Source organism: Podarcis melisellensis, assembly GCF_964234715.1.
Source record: "Podarcis melisellensis genome assembly, chromosome: 2".
Taxonomy (NCBI): domain Eukaryota; kingdom Metazoa; phylum Chordata; class Lepidosauria; order Squamata; family Lacertidae; genus Podarcis; species Podarcis melisellensis.
Genome location: NC_138529.1, coordinates 15,490,754 through 15,511,411, shown reverse-complemented (window position 1 = coordinate 15,511,411; position 20,658 = coordinate 15,490,754). Strand labels below are relative to the sequence as shown.

Sequence of the window (20,658 nt, the reverse complement as noted above, 5' to 3'; positions counted from 1 at the left end):
GAAGGAAAAGCATACATGGAGCATCAGTTCCTTCCCAGTCAGAATTTAATGTCCCGAGACCTAATCCCCACCACCCCTCATTTGAAATATTACACACTGCCAGGTACACAAAGGAAAGTTCATGGTCAGATCTGAATAAAGGAACTGGTTTATATGTGCTTCATTCAAAATGCAGTGTCATTTATGGTAGCAAATTTTACTGCAGTGTGACTATATTGCCTAAGGACTGTAAGCAACCGGGGGGGGGGGGGGGAGAGAGAGAGAGAGACAATCTTCATAAGGGTTTACTATGTAAAAAAAATACTAGTGTCAGCTGTGTATGTCTATAAACACGATCTTTCAAATTCAATCCAAGGAGAGGAGTCAATACTTTCTGAAGACACCAGGCAAGTCTACGAGGTCACTGACAAAGACAATAACATTGCATGACACTCTTAGAAAGATGGTTTTATTTTCCCCTGAAACAGTACATCACCTGTTGCTTCCCTTCCACGCTCTCTGAAGCTTTTTCCTAAGTGCCACTGTCAGTAGTTCTTTGATCTCACTCTCAGAATATACCCCACTGTACTACCTCCAAACGTTGTCTTCCAAGATGCTCTTTCACAAACCTACTGGAAGTTTTAAAAGTCATATAAAACCTGAGGGTTCTAGAAATTCAAGGGATTGTCAGACCATCCTGCATCTTTAACAACAAGCATGTGTGTGCATTGTGTGGAAGGAAACAAATAAACCGTGTCACTATTCTAAATCTGAGTTTTGCTGATAATCCCCATGCAGTACACATGAATGGACTTTAACACAGAATATATGTAATGGATATTGCTGATGCAAAGGGTAAAACATACAATTTGAATATCCGGAAAAACAGGGAGGCACCTATATTTAGGGGCTCTCGCAAAGTAGACTGGAAGCTTACCAGAAACATCATAGAGTTGGTATCCAAGTTCTTCATGTGTCAAGACCATTCCATTAGCCGCGGATTCCTCAACACCTGAGCTGTTTGATGTTTCACAAGATGAATACATTGTGTCATACTGCTTAGCACCATCATCTGCAACCTCAGCATTACCTGGCACAAGTACAAAAGCCATAAATGGGGGGAAAGCTCAGGTTGCAAGCAATGGAAATGCATTTCCTTCCATTCTTATTGTATCCCACTTTTTTAGACATTTCCTTCACAAAGGAGCTTACAAACGTCAACAAAAACCAACTCCTGGCAACCACCACTGTTACCATTACAAACAATGTAGTTTTATACACCTGTGCACACAAACACTGAGTATGCAGGGCCTTTTATATATTATTTCCTCCTTTTATCCAGTTTCAGTCAACTTTGGATTAACGGAGAAGGCTGAATTTAGAAGTCCCTCCTTCCCCCACATACAGACAAATACTAATCGTGGATTCAAAGTACATTACAGTGGTGCCCCGCAAGACGAATGCCTCGCAAGACGAAAAACCCGCAAGACGAAAGGGTTTTTCGGTTTTTGCGACACTTCACTAGACGATTTTCCCTATGGGCTTGCTTCGCAAGACGAAAGCCCATAGGGAAATCTCCGGGGACCTCTTTTAAATGCTGGCGGTGGGGAGCAAAGCCTTTCCCCCCCCTCCGGACTTCAGAAGAGGTCCAGGAAGGCCGGCGGGGGCGAAAGGCTTTGCTCCCCACCGCCAGCATTTTAAAAGCGGTCCGGGATAGCAGGGAAGCGCTTCCTGCTATCCCGGACGGCTTTTGAAGGCAGGCAGGGGGGAGCAAAGACTTTTGCCCCCCGCCAGCCTTCAGAAGAGGTCCAGGACCTCTTCCAAAGGCGGGCGGGGGACAAAAGTCTTTGCTCCCCGCTGCCTGCCTTTCCGGGAGAGCGGGAAGGCAGCGCTGCCTTTTACGCTCTCCCGGGAAGGCAGGCAGGGGGAGCAAAGACTTTCGCCCCCCGCCGGCCTTCAGAAGAGGTCGGGGGACAGACTGTCCCCGGACCTGGTCTGAAGGCGGTTTCCATAGGAACACATTAATTGATTTTTAATGCATTCCTATGGGAAACCGTGCTTCGCAAGACGAAAAACTCGCAAGACGAAAAGACTTGCGGAACGAATTAATTTCGTCTTGCGAGGCACCACTGTATTTAATAAGGTAAAGGTACCCCTGAACGTTAGGTCCAATTGCAGACGACTCTGGGGTTGCGCGCTCATCTCGCTCTATAGGCTGAGGGAGCCAGCGTTCATCAGCAGACAGCTTCTGGGTAATGTGGCCAGCATGACTAAGCCACTTCTGGCGAACCAGAGCAGCGCACAGAAACACTGTTTACCTTCCTGCCCTCTACTTACACTTTGACATGCTTTCGAAGTGCTAGGTGGGCAGGAGCTGGGACCGAACAACAGGAGCTCACCCCGTCACGGAGATTCGAACCGCTGACCTTCTGATCGGCAAGCCCTAGGCTCTGTGGTTTAGACCACAGCGCCACCCGCGTCCCTTATTTAATAAGTATTACATGCTTATTTTATATATAAGAACAGCTTTGAACTGCTGCTGAGGTTACAAAACATACTGTACTTAAGTAACTGGTCAAGTTCTTATCTAAGAAGTGATCACAACTGCCAATAGCCAAGATTAAAATAACCAGTTTTAATACTCAACATGTTTCTGGGAAAGCAAAAAACTGTGCGTGAAACATGCTCATGTGTGTTACAGTGATGTAGAAAATTTTCTAGGTGACATTTTTTATTTCCCAAGTTTCCTAAGATTTCCTAGTAACAATGAATGGATGACACCTGTAAATAAATATCAAGCTTTTACTAAGAGAGCTGTTTATAAGGGCAACAGCTGTCCCTTCAAACAGCTTTCTTTCTAAATGCCCAAGTTCTTGACAGGTTTAAGCAGCAACGTGGGAATTTAGAAAAGGGAGGGAGAAAAGACAAGTGCATGGGGTGAGGAATATTAAGGGGAAAGACTGGTTTGTGTGTTGGAGCTGTATGTGCCCCCTCATGCAGCACACGGAGAAAGGAAAAATTTGGAATAGAAAGTCAGGCAAATACAGGTTTTGAAGCTACTAAAGCAAACTCCATAAAGACATCAGTTTACCCTACCCACCTTCTCTGGTCTGTCTATCTGAACTACCCTCCCTAACAAAATGAATTCCTTCGAAGATCTTGTTTGCACTAGAACCCACTGCATTAGCAGGAAACTCAAACAATTGTTCATTGAAGTATGAGTTTAACAGGCAACAGAACAATCAAGCAAAACAAGGTTAACAGCAACCTTGCTTCTCCCTTGAAAACAGCAGCTACTAGCAGCAGAGAATCTCCCACAGGTAGCTTTTATTCCTGTAATTCTACATTTCCCTAAACTTCAAATATGCAAGGGATGATGGGCTACATTTCACACTTCTCGCCACCCAGAACTAGAGGCAACACAACTAGAGGCATTGTGACATTAACATGTAGACTGCACATGCTTTAAAATCCTAGGAATGTCTACTTACATTTCAAAAAAACTATTTCCACTAGAAATATGTGGGAAAGCACTAAAAGTGGCTGGTGCCATAAGAATTCAGAACCAAGTGAGCCAACTTTACTTCTTAAACGCAAATAATTTTCAAGCTGTGCATAATCTTAAATATCACAATTCTGCCTAGGTTTTCACCATTCTTAAATTGTGTAGGCATTATTTTGCCAATGTGTTTACCATGCACATGATCTAAGGAATAACTCCATCAGCTTGGGTTGTATATGGCCCTCAGCTTTCAAACTTTTTGTTCACAGGGTCACATGTTCACTAAAGTTCAGAAATGATGAAAAAAGCTCAAGGAAAGGGTGAGAAAAGAAAACAAAGGGAACAGAAAAAGGCAAAGTGAGAAAGAGATTCATTTCTGTACATTTAGCAACTTGCTTCCCTCTTAGCGCGATACTTGGGTCATCATTGGGCCTTTGTAACTTTTTAGAAACACTCCCATTCAGGAGTACTGACCATGTGAACATCTTCAATACACTTCTTCACGGCTCTCCAGATGCTAGTTCCATCATCCCTAACCACTAGTCATGCAGGCTGGGGCTGATGGGAGTTAAAGTCAAACAACATCTGGAGAACAACTCCTAATCCAAGCAAACCAGCTGCCTCTTCTGAAGATGAAGTAATGCCTTCTATTACAGACAACCAGCACCCAGAAGCAGCTACTGTGCTTTCAAGGACAAAAGCACTGGTTGCTTCTTACTGCTGGATTTAGAGTCACACTATAACCACAATCCTAGCTAAGCAAGGGATTAAGCCATTGGTCATATTTAGAAGTATGGTCTTGACATCTTACCCTCTGTACTATTTCCCGGCACAGCTGCTGTTTCTTGCCATGATTGCTCAGTGCCATTAGTTGCTGGTGCAGCTTCAGAGTTTCCTTGCATGCTTTCCTGCCATACTTTTGCATTAGGATTTAAGCTGGCACCTTTCGATGTTACCTGCTGAGAAAACAGAAGATGTGTATTAGCAAATAGCAAGGCTTAAAAGGTCAGGAATATTTATTCTGTTAAGCTTTGGAGATCCATCTCCCATTTAAAAAGAAGTGGGCTGTGGCCGTATTACAAACTAGTTAAGACTAATGTGAAAACTCAGTGGGGCAGATAATGGTGTAATTAGGGGATATAAATTTCCCACAATTTCTAAGCAATTCCATGGGGTGAAGGAACCCAGTAGATTCTTGTAAACCACTGTGAAAATATGCAAGCACCATCCCTGCCCCACAGTCCCTTGGTAAGCAAATTTTATCTCCTGCTACCACCGCAATAACTTCTTTGAGTCTGCATGCTGGTATTTACTGCAGTTTGCACCCCCCCCAAAAAACACACCACTATATGAGGTTTCAGGTTTGATAAATACATTCCTTAGTGAGGGCCAAAACCATGTTCCATTCTGCAAGAGGTACCATTAGAATGAAATGTTTCCTGCAGTTTGGACACACTTGTCTTTTGGGAACCCCTCCCTATAAGGCTAGACCACTGCTAGGCTCTTAAAGCAAGGGCGGGGAACCTCCAGCCAGATTTGGCCTGGCACAGAACCCAATGTGGCCCTCAATACCATTTTTCGCAAACCCCACCAACATACCTCATGTATGTAAGATGTGGGGCAGAGAGAGATGCTGCTAGATCAGCTGTACAACCCAGCTCCCCATGGAAACTCAATTGCACAGCTAATCCCTGAGGAAAGCAAGGTTGAAATTATCACCTATCACTGTGGGCAATGAGTTCACCCCTGCCTGACCAAATCCCCATGGGGAAACTTGGTTGCACAATCAATCCCTGCAGAAGGCAGCTTTGCAAGCCCAATGCTCAGAGCTTTGCTAAGCACAGGGCTGGCAAAGCCCCTTGCATTGCAGTTCCCATGCACCTGATAAACAGCTGGCTGTCAAGAACTTCAGAAGTGCTGTGCAATGGCCTTTTTACACAAGTCATCAGACGACATAATGCTCCAGCAAGGGAAGAATCAGACGTCCACCTTAAGCTTCCAATTGTTCATTTGAAGCTCTACCCTTACTCGCCCCATGCCTGATGTCAGGTGGGTGAGTGTGGCTTATCCAAAATGACCTGGTGGGTCAGGTTTGGCCCCCGGGCAGGAGGTGCCACACCCTTGATTTGGAGAGCTGGAAACCACAGGAGGGGAGAGCGCTCTTGTGCTCAAATCCTGCTTGTTGGGTTTCCCAAGGGCAACTGTTCAGCCACTGTGAGGAAAGGATGCTGAACTAGATGGGCCATTGGCCTGATCCAGCAGGCTCTTCTCGTTTTCTTAGTAAGTGCCAAATTTAATAAGAACTATGCAGTCTCCTATGGAGTAATTCATCCTATGGATAAGTAAATTTTCATTGTTTTAACAGCACCTCATTGCAAACACCAACATTCAAAATATGTACCTAGCATCAGTGTAACCCACAGACAGTTTTTCAATAATGCACCCTCTCTATCGGTAAGTTTAAAGAACTATGAAGTCCAAGAACCCTCAAGTCAGAAACCAAAAATATTATGAGGAGCTTCCAGGTATTCAGTTGTCTGCATGTTTCAAGGGATCAGGCTGGCTTATAACCACACCTTGTCTCATTGGCAATTTGACTTTTCCCCCAGCTTCAAGAACCTGCTCTCTGGAAGATGGGCTCTCCTGAACAACAGAAATATAATCTGCAGCAACACACAGGAAGATACAGCTCTTGATTAAGACAGTATAATGATACTGAACAAGCACTGACCATCTTGCCACAGAGAAGCACAGGCCAGAGAATAAGGAAGTTGAATTCCAGAGTCTAGCCTTCTGGAGTCTCTCTAGCATCAAGGAGTGGCTTTAGTACCATACCCTGTCCATAGAACAGAAAAAAACAGGGCATAAGGAAGCATTATGGATTGCCACATATATAATTTTGCCCCCACCAAGATCACAGTACAACTAAACATCAGTATAGCTTTGTGAACTAAACACCTATGTCTCCCAAAATATGAACTGGCTTCACCTCCTCCGATCATGTTCGAAAGGCTTAGAACAGAGACATGGGTAAAACAGTGAGTGACTGAGAGGATTCTTGCTCAAGAGTAAGGTACACTCCAACATAGCTGGTTTTTAAATCACAGGTCATAACATTCAGTTTGAATCCAGTCTCAATCAGTTCCGCCTCCCCCCAATGTATCCAGTGTCATACAACTGCATAGTCATGGCAAAACTGTTCTACTTCACTAGCAGAAGTGAAGACTTGTGACAGTACAGAAAGGCAAAAGCAGAAGCCTCAACCAGAAATTGGTACCCCATCTTCCCATTCACATTATTTTTCTTCCTTATATTTTCAACTAGAATTAGATCTCTGATTCTGCATGCCATTGTCATAAATAATTTAACAGAACTATGTATGAAGGTAGGCATGCCAAAGGCACAAATTCTAACATTAAAAAATAATAATACATAACATATTATCAGGCTTCCCTAACCTACCACCCTCCAGATGCTGGGACTCCAAACCCCATTAGCCCAAGCCAACATGACCAAATCAGAGACTATGGAAGTTGTTATCCAACAAGATATGGAAGACAGAAGATTAAGATGACTGCTGTAGTTGTTCTGTTATATTAAGAAGGAATCAAAACAATATACAAGGTTTTAACAACTTTACAAGATACACTTAAAAAGTCTTAAAACCTTGCCTTCCTCCCTTCCCATCCCTGGGGAAAGCTGACAGAAGAGTTTTCTGATTACCATTATAGTATATAATAAATAACACCTCAGCCAGAGCTGAACCTATTCCTGTTCCCATAACAGCCAATGATATATAGCAGGGACAGGGATGTGCACAATGTGATTATCACATCACATGCATTCCTTACTAAACATTATGGTTAAGGAAGGAGGCCTGCTTTTGAGCAGGACTCATCCACTTCTACCCTGAGAAATCAGTGGAGATAGGAGTGAATCTGTAGATACATTTTGAGAAAATACGGGACCCAACAAAACTACTCTTTTGTCCAAGAATTGCAACTGGATTGCTTTCTTCATGCAAGTGAAAAGTTCCAATAAGGTTATAGCTTCTAGAGTAGCCTTGAAGTTAGGCTGTGTTTATTAACTATTGGAGATGGAGATGAGTAACCTCAAGCTCTCCCTCGTACCTCTTTTTAAAGTTTCCACCTCTCCACAATAATAGATGCCTGAAGTATTGCAAGAATTAACTTTCACACAAAAGGCGTGTGTGAGAGAGGGCAAGAATAACACACACACAATATTCAGTTTACAATGGAATGTCCAAAAGGGCTCATAAAACACATCCTCCTGCAGCTGATAAGATTTGTGATTTTTTGCCTTTCTTATTACATTTTCTTTCACCTGTTCCAAGGACTCCAAGTTTGTATCAGCTTTTTTAAGTGTACTTAGCTCCGAATCAGGCTTTGCCCAGGAACTAACTTTGATCAGCAAAAGTGGGGGGGGGGCAGCAAGGACAAAGATCTTTAAAAAAGTTTTAGTTCTGAATGTTTTGCATATTCTTTGTAGCAGTTTCTACACATATGTGAAATGTGTTCTCTGAGAATAGTGCTGAAGAAAAAAACGCAAAGCCACTAGAGGCTGAAAGCTTCAAGTCCTGTAGTGATTGCTGGTTGGTCATTACATACATACCTATTCTTTCACTATCATGAAATACAAATTCCTTCAACAAGCACTGCAATATAGCTATTAAAAAAGGAAAATCTTATTTTAAAAGGTGAGATTGCATTGCACATAATGCACAAGCTTCCCAGTGAAACAACCAAGACTACACAATTTTTTAATGACTGGCAACCTTTTCACATACCTGCAAAGTTATTCAAGAGAGTTTCCCAAACTTCTTATAACTGGAATGACAATCTGATAATGGTGCCTTTTGAGGGGTTGCAAAGCTATTTGCAGGCCAATTAAAGTCGTTTCTAAGCACCAATAATCCTCAGAGAGTAAATTCAAACTACAGTTTGGAGGAATGAAGCCTTGCTGCACCAACTTCCTGCTTCCGTTAAATGTCTAAATTTCATACATGAGGACATAGCTCAGGCTGAAATCCCGTACATGTTACCAGTATGTTACCGCTTATTTCTACTGCTTGTTGCCAAAGCGTGATTGAGCAAAAACAGTAAAAGCAAACAGCAAAATCCTACATGTGCCAGTGTCGAACAGTGTTGAAGTTACAAAACTTGTTACACAAGGATGTCATTCAGTAAATACTTTTCAGTAACAGCTCTGCAGCAGCTTCTTGGTTTACAATGCTTAACAAATTTCAATAATTTCCTCCTCCTTTGCATCACTGCAAGTGGCTGGACTAGAATAACCTCCCAACTCTACAATTCTATGACTAAACCATATACAAATGCAACTTTCCCCATGCCCTTTAGGTATATTTGCATTGTAACAGCTGGACATGAAATATTGTTTTGTGAAGTGACCAGATCTAGCCTTGCTACATGGAATACAAGATTAGCATCCACACACCAGACCACAAGGCTTAGCAGACTTGTGTCCTGCCTAGTCACGGCCCAGGTTTCAGAGATCGCCTCAGCCACACACACAGAGCCCTGGACTCAGCAGAGGAGTTCTGGGGGAAGCAGAGGTCAGCTTCTGCAATCCCCTTTCTGCATGCTTTTCTCTGGTTCCAACCTAGAGGGTTTAGTAACAAATATACTAAACACCTGCAATCCACAGTCCATCCCTGAACAGAACATCATTAGAGTTCTGCCGAACAAGATCAAGACGGGCAGCACTAAAGTAACACTGGCAAAATGAAGCTCTTGCACTAGTTGTTACCTACCATTCCCCACCCATCCCCACCCACTTTGCGTTCTGCACATGCCTGACTTAACTTTGCAAGGCAGTTAATATTCAAAAGGGTGCCATATAAAATCAACATCAAGACTGCATACCGTGCACTTCTTTCACTGTCTGATGTGTCATGCAGTTTCCACTAAAAATTCAAACCACACATTTCTATGTTGGTATCACTCATTCACCAGTCTCTAATATTTTTGGCTTTAGAACTATGATAACAGGAACAAAGTAGTATTGTTGCTTTGATTTTTTACCTTTGTTCAGCATAGGTTTATTATTTCTCCAACAAATAAGTTACTCAATAGTCATTTTACTGTACTTAAAGGTTAGCTATGCCATAGCACCACTTTTGAGTATTTCAACATATACTTTAATAAACTCATCCAAGAAAAGGAGATGCATTATTATGTATAGAATGAGAATCTGTTATTCAACACTCCTAATTTATAATGAATCAGATTAGGAGATACAAAATATAAACATGAGAAAGCAACCGATATGGTAGCAGTGGGGGCCCAGCCAGGTACACTTGTCCCAGGCCTCAGGGGGCTGGGGACTGGGGTGGGGTAGGGGGCGTTGTTTAAGTTTATAACTTTATTATAACAAGACTCCTGCCCGGGGCCTCAGACAAGCTCTGCATGGAAGGGTCTTCAATATCAAAAACTGCTAATTGACAGTCCATGGGCCAAATCCAATTTATCACTAGCCCAGTGGAAGTATTGAAGTGGGGAATGATTTTGCTTCCCAGTCTTAGCTAACACTTTAAAGCAAGGAGTGGTGGTAACAGCTGCACTTTTTTCAGCCACATTCATGCCAACTGAGCTAGTATGCATTATACAGACAAAGCAGTAGAAGGGAAAACAAGCATGCAGTTGCTAAGCAACTATGGAAGCATTCCCCATCACTTCCAGGTTAAGAGGAAGCATCAAGAGATGCTTGTATGGTTGCCAAACGACCACACAGAATCCCCTCTCAGCCTCTTTCCCCAATGAAGCTTACCTAGTTTGAAAGCTGCACAGCTGCCAGAGGCAGAGAAGAAAAAGAGATAGTGACCTCTTAGCACTGTGTTCAGCAATAAATTGACTTCCCAGTTCAATCTCCATGTTATAACAAGATGCCCAAACTTTACTACATAAGTAAATAAAATTGCAGCCATCTTTAAACCAACATGGGCAATTCATTGGATTTGAGGTGTCATTATAGAGGCTAAGGTACTGATAAAGAAAAAAGAAATGAAGATTAGCTGAATAAGAAAAATCAGGAATATCAAAAGAAATTCAAAGCTTGCATTCTTGAATGATCCACTGCAATTAAGTATTATTTGCAAGCAGGTATGTTTAAAATTGCATGCCCTCCTAGAACTCTTTTACTTAACCATGAACACTATGGCCATTAGCCAATCAGGAATTGGAAACATCCAGTTCACAGATCAACCTTTGCCCACAAGGTCAAATTTGGCCCAGAAGGCCATTTTCCCAAGCCTACTTCCACCTCTCAGTCAGCTGTTGGTGGGTGGTATCAGCTGATGTTCAGGGTTCAATTCTGCATTGGCTGCACACATCAATTCCCCTGCTGAGAATTGGCATACACAGCCAAAGCAGCAGGATTTAATCCACAATCATCAACTGAGGAAGGGAGATTAAATCCTGCTCAGGTCCCAGCATGGAGCAGGACTGAAGACTCTGCTCATCAGTTGCTGAACAGACTACAATTCAGTTGGGTGCTGCTTCACCAACACATTCCCTGCAGGAAAAATGCTGTTAAAGCAGAACCCCTCCCCCTAACATCCCACAGGGCAAACTTGAGAGGTGAGGAAGAATGCACACCAATCAAATCGCCTGACAACCTCAACACAAGTGGGTGGCTCCACCCACCTGCAAAAGTAGGCCTGTGGAGAGAGAGGAGATAAAGTTCTGGTTCACTAAATCAAAAAGGTTCCCCACCCGTGAGCTAGAAGATCTTGCACAAGGTACACAAGTTAAACAGCTATCAACAATATAGCATGTTGGTAACATGCACAGTTGTACATTGGTTATGGAACAGCTTAGTTCCCGAAAGTTCTGGCACCCAAACGCCACAAACCCAGAAGTGACTGTTCTGGTTTGCAAACTATTTTTGGAAGCTGAACGTCTAACAGGGCTTCTGCGACTTCAGATTGGCTGCAGAAGCCACACTTTGGTTTCTGAACATTTAAGTCGAATGGACTTCCGGAACGGATTTCAGAATGGATTTCGGAACAGATTGTTTGACTTCCAAGGTACGACTGTACTTGAAATCAAACTCATTTGCACCAGCTCTGTTGTAAACTGATGATCAGAAATGGCTCTGATGTTGAAAGAAAACGCTTCACTGCACTAAAGGGAGCCGTCCAATTGTACTGAAGTTCAAACTACTACCCATTCCACAGTTGTGGAACAAAACAGGCTAAAACAGTAAGAATGCACCACAAACATTGTTGTGGGGGCTAGGTTCATCATTATAAGCAAAGTTTTTTTTAAAAAAAATGAAAGGCTCACCATAGGCACACATTTATAAGAGTTTGGATTTGATATCCCGCTTTATCACTACTCTAAGGAGTCTCAAAGCGGCTAACATTCTCCTTTCCCTTCCTCCCCCACAACAAACACTCTGTGAGGTGAGTGGGGCTGAGAGACTTCAGAGAAGTGAGACTAGCCCAAGGTCACCTAGCAGCTGCATGTGGAGGAGCGGAGACCCGAACCCGGTTCCCCAGATTACAAGTCTACCACTCTTAACCACTACACCACACTGGCTCTCTTTGTATGAATTACAGCACATTTCTAGGCATGTTTACTCAAATGTAAGCGCTCTCAGATAAGTGTGTATAGGATTGCATCCTTAAAAGCATGCATTTTCAGTTATTTTATAAAGTGATAAGCTTGCATGCTTGGAAAAATCAATTTATTAGTAACAAATGACAAGTCATTACAAACAGCCATACCATTTTCCCAATAGAAGAAATTAAAACAGGAACAGACTCTTCCTCCTGGTCTGCTTATATCCATTTTGGTTTTGGAGATAGGTAAAGTATTCTAGCACTCCAGGTGTAATGGCTACTACTGCAGCTGCTTATTTATTTCTATGGTAAGTTTTCTTAATTAGTCCCTAGCCTTCTTATCACATTTGCATCTAAATGAATGTGATTCCTTATGTACTTACTGAGGAGTAATGCGATGACTATACATGTATAGGAATGTGCTGTGAATCCATATATTTTCTGACATTTTGCACACCTTGGATCACTAAGAGTCACAAACCCTTTTTACCTAAAGTCAATCTACATTGAATAACCTTTATACTACTGAACAGCCACATTAGTCCACCCTTTTAAGTGCTCATGAGGCCTGTTGGTGAAATAAAAAAAATTATAATGTATGACTTATAAATAGGTTCTAATTACACACCTTTGTCAGAAGTCAATGGTTCTGCTGAAAACGCATTTAAGGCATTCACTCTTTCATCATGCATTATTTTAATGGGTGCCCGAGGCTGTCTTCTAATACATATTTACTTGTTAGTAAGTCCCACTGGATTCAAGGAATGTATAAAACTGATCTACAAGTAAGACTCCAAATAAATATTTAACACGAGAAACACTTTTATGCGTTCTTAATCTAAGTAACTGCTTATCTTATCACAAGAAAGATTGGAATTGCATTTGAAAATGTCATTCTCCATTTTGACTTTGCACTGTTTGAAAACAGCCATATGCTACATACAATTCCCATTCAGAAACTTTTCCTTCTACACTAATAGATTTACACAGTACTAGAAGATACAAAGCTATATTGTTTAGTTACAACGAGTAACAATATTATTGCAATAATCACCATGTGTTAAGTTCTTCAGATAAGAAAACCGATGAAACCCATCTCGTTAAAATCACCTTCAGATCCAGAAACTACACCTCTTCACCACTCAAAGCGTGCTGTTTATGGGCACAGTTAAGCCAGCGCCAAGTTGCTAAGTTGCAACATTTCTACAATAAGAACAATACAATCTGGAATCTACTCAAAGCATTAGCTAGGCAAGAGAAAGAGAAAGCCAGGCAGTCAGCTGATTATTTTGCACTCATGCCATGTGCCTGCGGTTGGGGGGGAGCTATTTGGGCGGAGGGAGTAAAAAAGAAATCTTCCAGGTTTTATTTTTATTTTTTTTAAATATATAGGAGGATATGCTGGTGGGGAAATAGTTCTAGTAGTATCTTCCCTCCCCGGCGCGGGCCTCAATGTGTAACCTTCACACGTGCCCGGCCATGTTCCACGCCGCAACCACCACCAGAGCAACTTTTACAAAAGGTCATTGCAGTGCCTTTCAAGGCCTCCCTTCACCCAGGCTTTCCCCAACCCCCTCCACGCGAAGCAACCAGCCACGCACAAAAAAAAAAGCTCCCATTCGCACACACACGCACAAACGCGGCCGCTCCGTTTCTCAGCACAGGCCAGCTGGGCCCGGAGGCCTGCTTCGCCTTCACCCTCCCGAGCCACGCTTCCATCTCTCGGGAGCCTTAAAAGTCACCCAACACGCGCACGCACCGCCGCCGCCGGCCTCGAAGGCCTCCCGCTCCTTCCGACGCCTGCCCTTGGGAGGGGGAACACCCACACCACCCGGCTCCCCCCGCCCCAAGCAGCAGGGCCGCCCCTCGGGACGTCTATCCGAGCCAGCCACCCACCTCTAGCCCCATATGCACATCTTAAGGCACCGAGGCAAGAGACCACCCCACCCACCGCCGCCACATTACCCGCCCGGCGGCAGCGTGAGCTTCCTGCGCCCGCATGGAGCGCCCGGGGTCTCTGCGTGAGAGCGAGCGCGCGCACGTGCGGGAGGGGGGTGTGAGGGAGGGAGGAAGCGCGCGCGTACTGGGCTCCTCCTCCTCCTCGCACCCCCCCGCCCCCACCTTCCCTCAGCTCAGTTGATGATTATCCCAATGTAAGGGAAGAGGGGAGGGTCAGGCGGAGAGATTTGCTGTGTCAGTCCCAACCCCCGCCCCCCCCCCACACGCGCGCAGCGAGGGCGCGAGCCACCTCAGAGTCACGTGCCTCAACACGGGCCAACCTTCCCCCCCCCCGCCGCCTCGCGCGCGCCCGCTCATTCCCTCACTCACCTCCACGAAGAGCAGCATCTTCTTCCTCTCAACCTCCCAACCCCCTCCAGTCTGTGACCCTCCCGACCCCGAGGCCCCACCCCCGCCCCCCCGTCGCCGGGAATATTCTTCGAGACCCTCCCCGCCCCTCGCTCTCTCCACCGGCGACACTCCAGACTCCGCTCTAGTAGCCGCGCGAAAAGGGCACAAGCTCCGCCTCCCGCCGTCGCCCTCGCCGCCTCCTCCGGCCCCCCTTCTCCTTCTCTTCCGGGGCAACAGCTACAAGCGCTTCCGGGCCACGAGCAGGACACTGAGGAGCCCCATAGCGATGACCCAGCCGGAAGTAATGGCGGCCGCTGGGCCGGTAGCTGCACGCGCGGCTGCGCTGCAGCCGGAGCGTACCATTCCTTGAAGCGGGGGTGGGGGGCGTTGCGGCTGCTCTTCGCAGGAACCATTCGCCGGACTTGGAGGGGGGTGGTGGTAGCGCAAGTGTTTGCGGCCGCGAGAACAGGCGCCCATTTCCGAGTGTCGGAAACTTGCGCGTTCCTATGTGGTGGACGTGTAAAAGGGTAAAAAGAGTAGTGGGAAATGATCTATAATGAATTGGGGAGGGGATGTTTAAAAGTACTTTCTCCACCCCCGCTCCCAGCTTGCGTAGAAAAACAGATTTAAAAGTACTTCCCCCAACACCAGAGTCCTTTCTGTTGGGCATAATTCAGACCAAAATTCCCAGGCGTCAGAAAAAGCTATTTATGTATGCTTACAAGTGCGGCCCGTGTTTTGTTAGCCCAAAAATGGAAAACAAGTGAGGTCCCAACCAAACAGGAAGGCAAACTTAAATTGACAGAATATGCACAACTTGCAGACTTAACATATAGAATAAGAGAACAAGAAGAACATACGTTGAAAGAAGATTGGAAAACGATTGTTGAATATATGGGAAATAATTGTGTACAGCTGAAAACTCTGGCAGCATTAAGATAAATTCAACAGTGTAAATAAGTTTTTGATGAATGCAGTAATGGAAAACTGATGGGTATGTTTTTGTAAAATATGCAGGGATTTAAGATATGTAATATGAACCGTGGAAAGGGAAGAGGGGAAGTCCTTGATAACCTAAGGACGTAAAGCGAGTATTTGAAATTGTAAAACAGAAAATTTAATAAAAATTATTTTTAAAAAGGAAATGTATTCTTTTGCTTAGGCTGGGTTTATCAGCCTTAGATGCACTTCCCTTGCCCCCACCCTCCGCAGCCTAAACCTTTGCGGATTTTCTTAGGCATGAGTTCCGGAGCAACAGCTCAACTAAAGTGTCACAAAAGCACAGCAGTCTTGTGGCAGCACCTTAAAAGAGCAATCAAATGTGCTACAGCGTCACTTTTCAGCCCTGTGCCATGAAAGCTTGCATCTGCAAGAAGTTCTACGGTTCTTCTGACATGCCCCTAAAAGCCACCTCCTTTTCTGTTGGGTTGTCGCACCGAAAGCCGTGCTGAGCGCTATGGGACCTGCCAATACGTATGGGACCGGGTTGCTGGTTTGCCAAGTAAGCGCAGCCTTTGATGTGTTCCGTGTGTCGTGTGTCTGTTGTATAAAACATGTGAGCAACGTGTGACGCCTCCGTTGAAAGTGTTGCATTGGTTGCGGATTTGCTACAGAGCTAGATTCAGGGTTTTGCTGGCTGTGTTGAAAAGCCTTACATAGTTTGGGGGGCAGGGGACCTGAGAACCTGCCTTTCCCCCTATATTCTATCCCAGTCATTGAGATTTGCTGATGGTGCCACACTCCCATGCAGCAGTGGGGTTTCTTTCTAGAAAAATAGGTGCTGGTACTCACCATGAAGTTGTTACAGTAAATGTCACACTTTTTAACAAACAATAATAATATGTGCTGTTACTCACCATGAAATTGTTACAGTAAGTGCCACACTTTTTAACAGCAACAGAAGAAGTGCCTGCACTGTGTACCCTTGAGTATCCCCTGAAAAAGGCACTGCCTTGCAGTAAGAAGAAGAATTTTATTTGTACTCCACCCATCTCACTGTGCTGCCCCAGCCACTCTGGGTGGCTTCCAGCAAATACAAAAGCATAATTAAACGTCAAACATTAAAAACAGGTCTGCCTTCAGATGTCTTCTAAAAGTTGTATAGTTTTTTAACTCCTTGACATCTGATGGAGAGTGTTTCACAGGGCGGGCGCCACTACCGAGAAGGCCCTGTGCCTGGTAAAGCATGCTGTGACTAGAGCACATGCCTGTAGCATAGAAGCACCAGTTCTCTAGAATCCCCTTTGAAGAGAAGCAAACCTCGACATTACTATGTTGAAAACCTTTCTTTACTCCCAGGCATTACCAAATTATTCTTATTTTATCTCTGCTGGTTTAAATTCTTGCTGGTTTTTATGTTTTTAATACTGTTTTATGAGTGCTTTATGTGCAGGAGAGCATTAGTTGCTGGGACTAAGTCAAATTAAACTCACTGGGGCTTCCTTCTGTGTTGACAAACATAGGATTGACACTCTGGGTTTGTTTGGGAGGAAGGGTGGGATATGAATCATTTAAATAAATAATTGTCGTTACTCCGGAAGAAGTAGACTGCTTATACAATAATGAATGCATTTGTCTTTAAGGTGCAATGGGGCTTTTATTTTAATGCATCAGAAGGTATGCAGTGGAGCAAAGGTAATCTCTACCTATGAAGCAGCTCTGCCTATAGAAATCTGACTATGTCTGCAAATATTTTGCACATGTGCAGATCTGCTAATCTCTATGAAGCACCTTGGTCGGAGCTCAGCTTGATGTGGTTAAAGTTACCTGACTGGGCAGAGATTTGAGCATTTGATGTACTAATCACTGCAGGATTTCAGAAGCACTGCAGCTTTGAAGATCATCAACAAAGAATCGCCACCTAATTATAGAACCATCATTACAGAGCATTATTGGTAAAGCAGGAGGTGGGGTTCTTCAAGTATTAAAGCACCCAGGTAATAAGCCAAGCTCTAATTGGACTGCTCCACTTATTTTTCTGATCTTCATGCAGTCATTATTTTTCATGCGCAAAAAAAATGATGTACGTTCTTGTCTCGTTCATTTCATAACAACTGAGAAGTTCAAGAAGTGGAGAAGACTGAAGTTTGTTCCTTGTTCCCAGTTCTTTACTTGATAGGCAGCTCCATGAGCTGCCTGAACTCAAGTTTTATTACTGCACACAAAAATAAGCTTTGGGCTAAGGCCAAATAGAAGGGACGCGGGTGGCACTGTGGGTTAAACCACAGAGCCTAGGACTTGCCGATCAAAAGGTTGGCGGTTCGAATCCCCGCAGCGGGGTGAGCTCCCGTTGCTCAGTCCCTGCTCCTGCCAACCTAGCAGTTCGAAAGCACATCAAAGTGCAAGTAGATAAATAGGTACCACTCCAGCGGGAAGGTAAATGGCGTTTCCATGCGCTGCTCTGGTTTCGCCAGAAGCGGCTTAGTCATGCTGGCCACATGACCCAGAAGCTGTACGCCGGCTCCCTTGGTCAATAAAGCGAGATGAGCGCCGCAACCCCAGAATCGGTCACAACTGGACCTAATGGTCAGGGGTCCCTTTACCTTTTAAGGCCAAATAAGCATATATTTTACACTTCCAATACCTTTGAGATGCGTCAACTCTGTTCCCTGCCCAAAGTGTTGTTTTCGTGCAACATGCTTTAACACATGGTGATTAAGAAACTGGGCATTTCCCTAAATTGCTATTGTGGAGAAAACATTTCAATTGGAAATCTCATTTTGCATCTTTTGCAACTTAGTTTATTAAGTGAATAGTTACAAACTTTGGGAATGAAGCACAGAGTCATCATTCATGTTCTTAACAGGTTTAACAAGAAGTTCAGGTAAAATCATAACATCACCCATGTGAGATATTATTGGATGAGGAGACCTCACTTCTTTCCATTTACAGATGCTTATCATGTTCAGTCTTAGGCAATGTTCCAAATGTATGTATACCATGACTGGGGAGGGGGTTGTGTTGCAGAGTGGTGCTTTATTTGTATAAAAAAATTAAGTGTCATGGGAAAAAATAGTATTATTATGCTTGTCCTTTGGATAAACTTCATGGTGAGTTACTGTATTTTCCACTCTATAAGACTCACTTTTCCCCTCCTAAAAAGTAAGGGGAAATGTGTGTGCGTCTTATGGAGCAAATGCAGGCAGGAGGCTCTGCTCAGCGCTCCCTTTAAAGAGCCGTGTGGAGTGTGTGTGCGGCTCTCGGGGGCTTTTCCCCAAGGAGGGAGAATGGCTGTCCTTCTCCCTCCTCGGGGAAAAGCCCCCAAGAGCCGCACACACACTCCACGCGCTCTTTAAAGGAAGCGCGGCTCTTGGGGGAGCCTTCCTCCGACTGCCCGGAAGAAGCTGTGTGCAGCTAAGCCAGAAGCCAGGACAGCAAGAGGCTATCTCATAAGCCAGATCCCTCTTGCTGTTCTGGCTTCTGGGATTCAGGATATTTTTTTTCTTGTTTTCCTCCTCCTTAAACTAGGTGCGTCTTATAGTCTGGTGCGTCTTATAGAGTGAAAAATACGGTATTTTTTCTGCAACTGCTATGAACTACTTTTTTTTTACACATAAGACTTTGCTTAGGTTGGCAAAAGGTTTTTTTAATTTTGTAATTGTTAAATAGTCTGCAACAAGCCTAAATGTTACAAATTCCCTGGAGATAATATCTGTATTCATATAATAAAAAATGACATTAACCATTTCCCTGATATCATTGTCCCAGGAGAGGGGGTTATGCAGATTTATGAATTCTACATTAATAAGAAGCCACTCACAGAAGCAGAATTAAAAACCTAGATATAATATGTACAGATAAAGTGATTCCAAGAACACTAAGTCATTATAGCTAAGTGGGGGAGATGAATTATGATTAGTGGAAAAAGTGCTTCCCACAGACCTATTTCGTTGTTCCTCAGAGGAGGAGATCCAGATCTAAGGAAGTAATAATTACCTCTCTATTCTGCCATGGTCAGATCCCCACCTGGAATTCTGTGTCCAATCCTGGGCACCACAGTTTTAGAATATTTAGGATATTGACAAGCTGGAACGACGTGTACAGAATAAAGCAGTGAAAAGACGAAGGGACTTGAAACCAAGCCTTATGAGGAATGGTTGAGGTGTTTCGCCTGCGGAAGAGAAGACTAAGAGGTGATATGATACCCATCTTCAAATATCTGAAGGGCTGTCACATGGAAGATGGAGCAAGCTTGCTTTTTGCTGCTCCAGAGGGTAAGACCTAAACCAATGGATTCTAATGACAAGAAAGCAGATTCCAACTGAAGATTAGGAAGAACTTTCTGATAGTAAGAACTGTTTGACAGTGGAATGGACCAACTTGGAACATGGTGGACCCTTCTTTACTGGAGATTCTTAAACAGAGGTTGGTTGTCCATTGTGGTTCCTCCTAACCCTACGGTGCTATGATTCTATGACTCAGCTGCAATGGGAATAAGAGCACCTATCAACTTTAAACATGCTGGAAAATAGTATACAGTAACCAGAATCATCAGTGTGTGCTTGTCAGTTTATTCCAGTTCCCACACAAACACTTCTCCAGAACACTACCAGGAGGGAAAGATAAAACACACACACACACACACAGAGAGAGAGAGAGAGAGAGAGAGAGAGACTTGAGAAGCAGTTTTATTTTCACCTAGCTGCAACTCTCAGTAGTTTCCCAATAGTTAATTCCCCACCCCCATAATTCCTCACAAATCCCACCTTGTATGTTGCAAGTAGAATTTTTTGTGGGATCCGGTTTGCAGCCCATGCATGTCTACGCATGTTCCCAAGGCTACAGTCCTATGCATATCCGAGAGTAATCCCCATTGAACCCAGTAGAACTACTCAGCAGAGATGAATAAGATTGCACTATAAGTCTAGTATCTAGAGAACATCCCATTTTCTCTCTCTCATTCGTGTGATTTGTTAAACCGGCGTTTGTTACCCAAGTTTCCTTTAGACGAGTCTAGAGACTGCTCTAAATAACTTTTTCCCCCCAATTTTTTTTATTAGTTTTCCATATTTATAACACATAAATCCACAAACATGAAAAGAAAACATTAACAAAAACATACAAGCAAACGAACATTTATCCTAGCTGTAATAATTCCATTTTTGTTAACATTGTTAGGTGACTTCCTCGAATCCCCCTGGCTGAGTTTCAATCTAAATCATTGTAGCAGTTTTCCAAAACTATATTTACATAGAATTTACTTGGTTGATTAACATCCATCTTTCTT

The 20,658-nt window shown here is 43.8% G+C and overlaps 1 protein-coding gene across 9 annotated transcripts in view; it reads right to left on the bottom strand.

Annotated features, from left to right (window-relative positions):
* Positions 1 to 14,531, bottom strand: part of LARP4 (La ribonucleoprotein 4) — a 35,560-nt gene extending 21,029 nt beyond the window's left edge. Inside the window, exons 1-4 of one of the 9 annotated variants that reach the window (XM_081898626.1) lie at positions 14,412 to 14,528; positions 6,213 to 6,317; positions 4,293 to 4,440; positions 917 to 1,069 (exon numbers count right to left, since the gene is read on the bottom strand). In XM_081898626.1, the coding sequence (XP_081754752.1) occupies positions 917 to 1,069; positions 4,293 to 4,440; positions 6,213 to 6,215 (304 nt within the window). In that variant the 5' untranslated portion in view covers positions 6,216 to 6,317; positions 14,412 to 14,528. Of the gene's footprint in view, positions 1 to 916; positions 1,070 to 4,292; positions 4,441 to 6,212; positions 6,318 to 14,048; positions 14,181 to 14,407 lie in introns of those variants that run through there. The other 8 variants (XM_081898629.1, XM_081898631.1, XM_081898628.1 and 5 more) reach the window with 8 other exon arrangements.
* Positions 14,532 to 20,658: the final 6,127 nt, after the last annotated feature.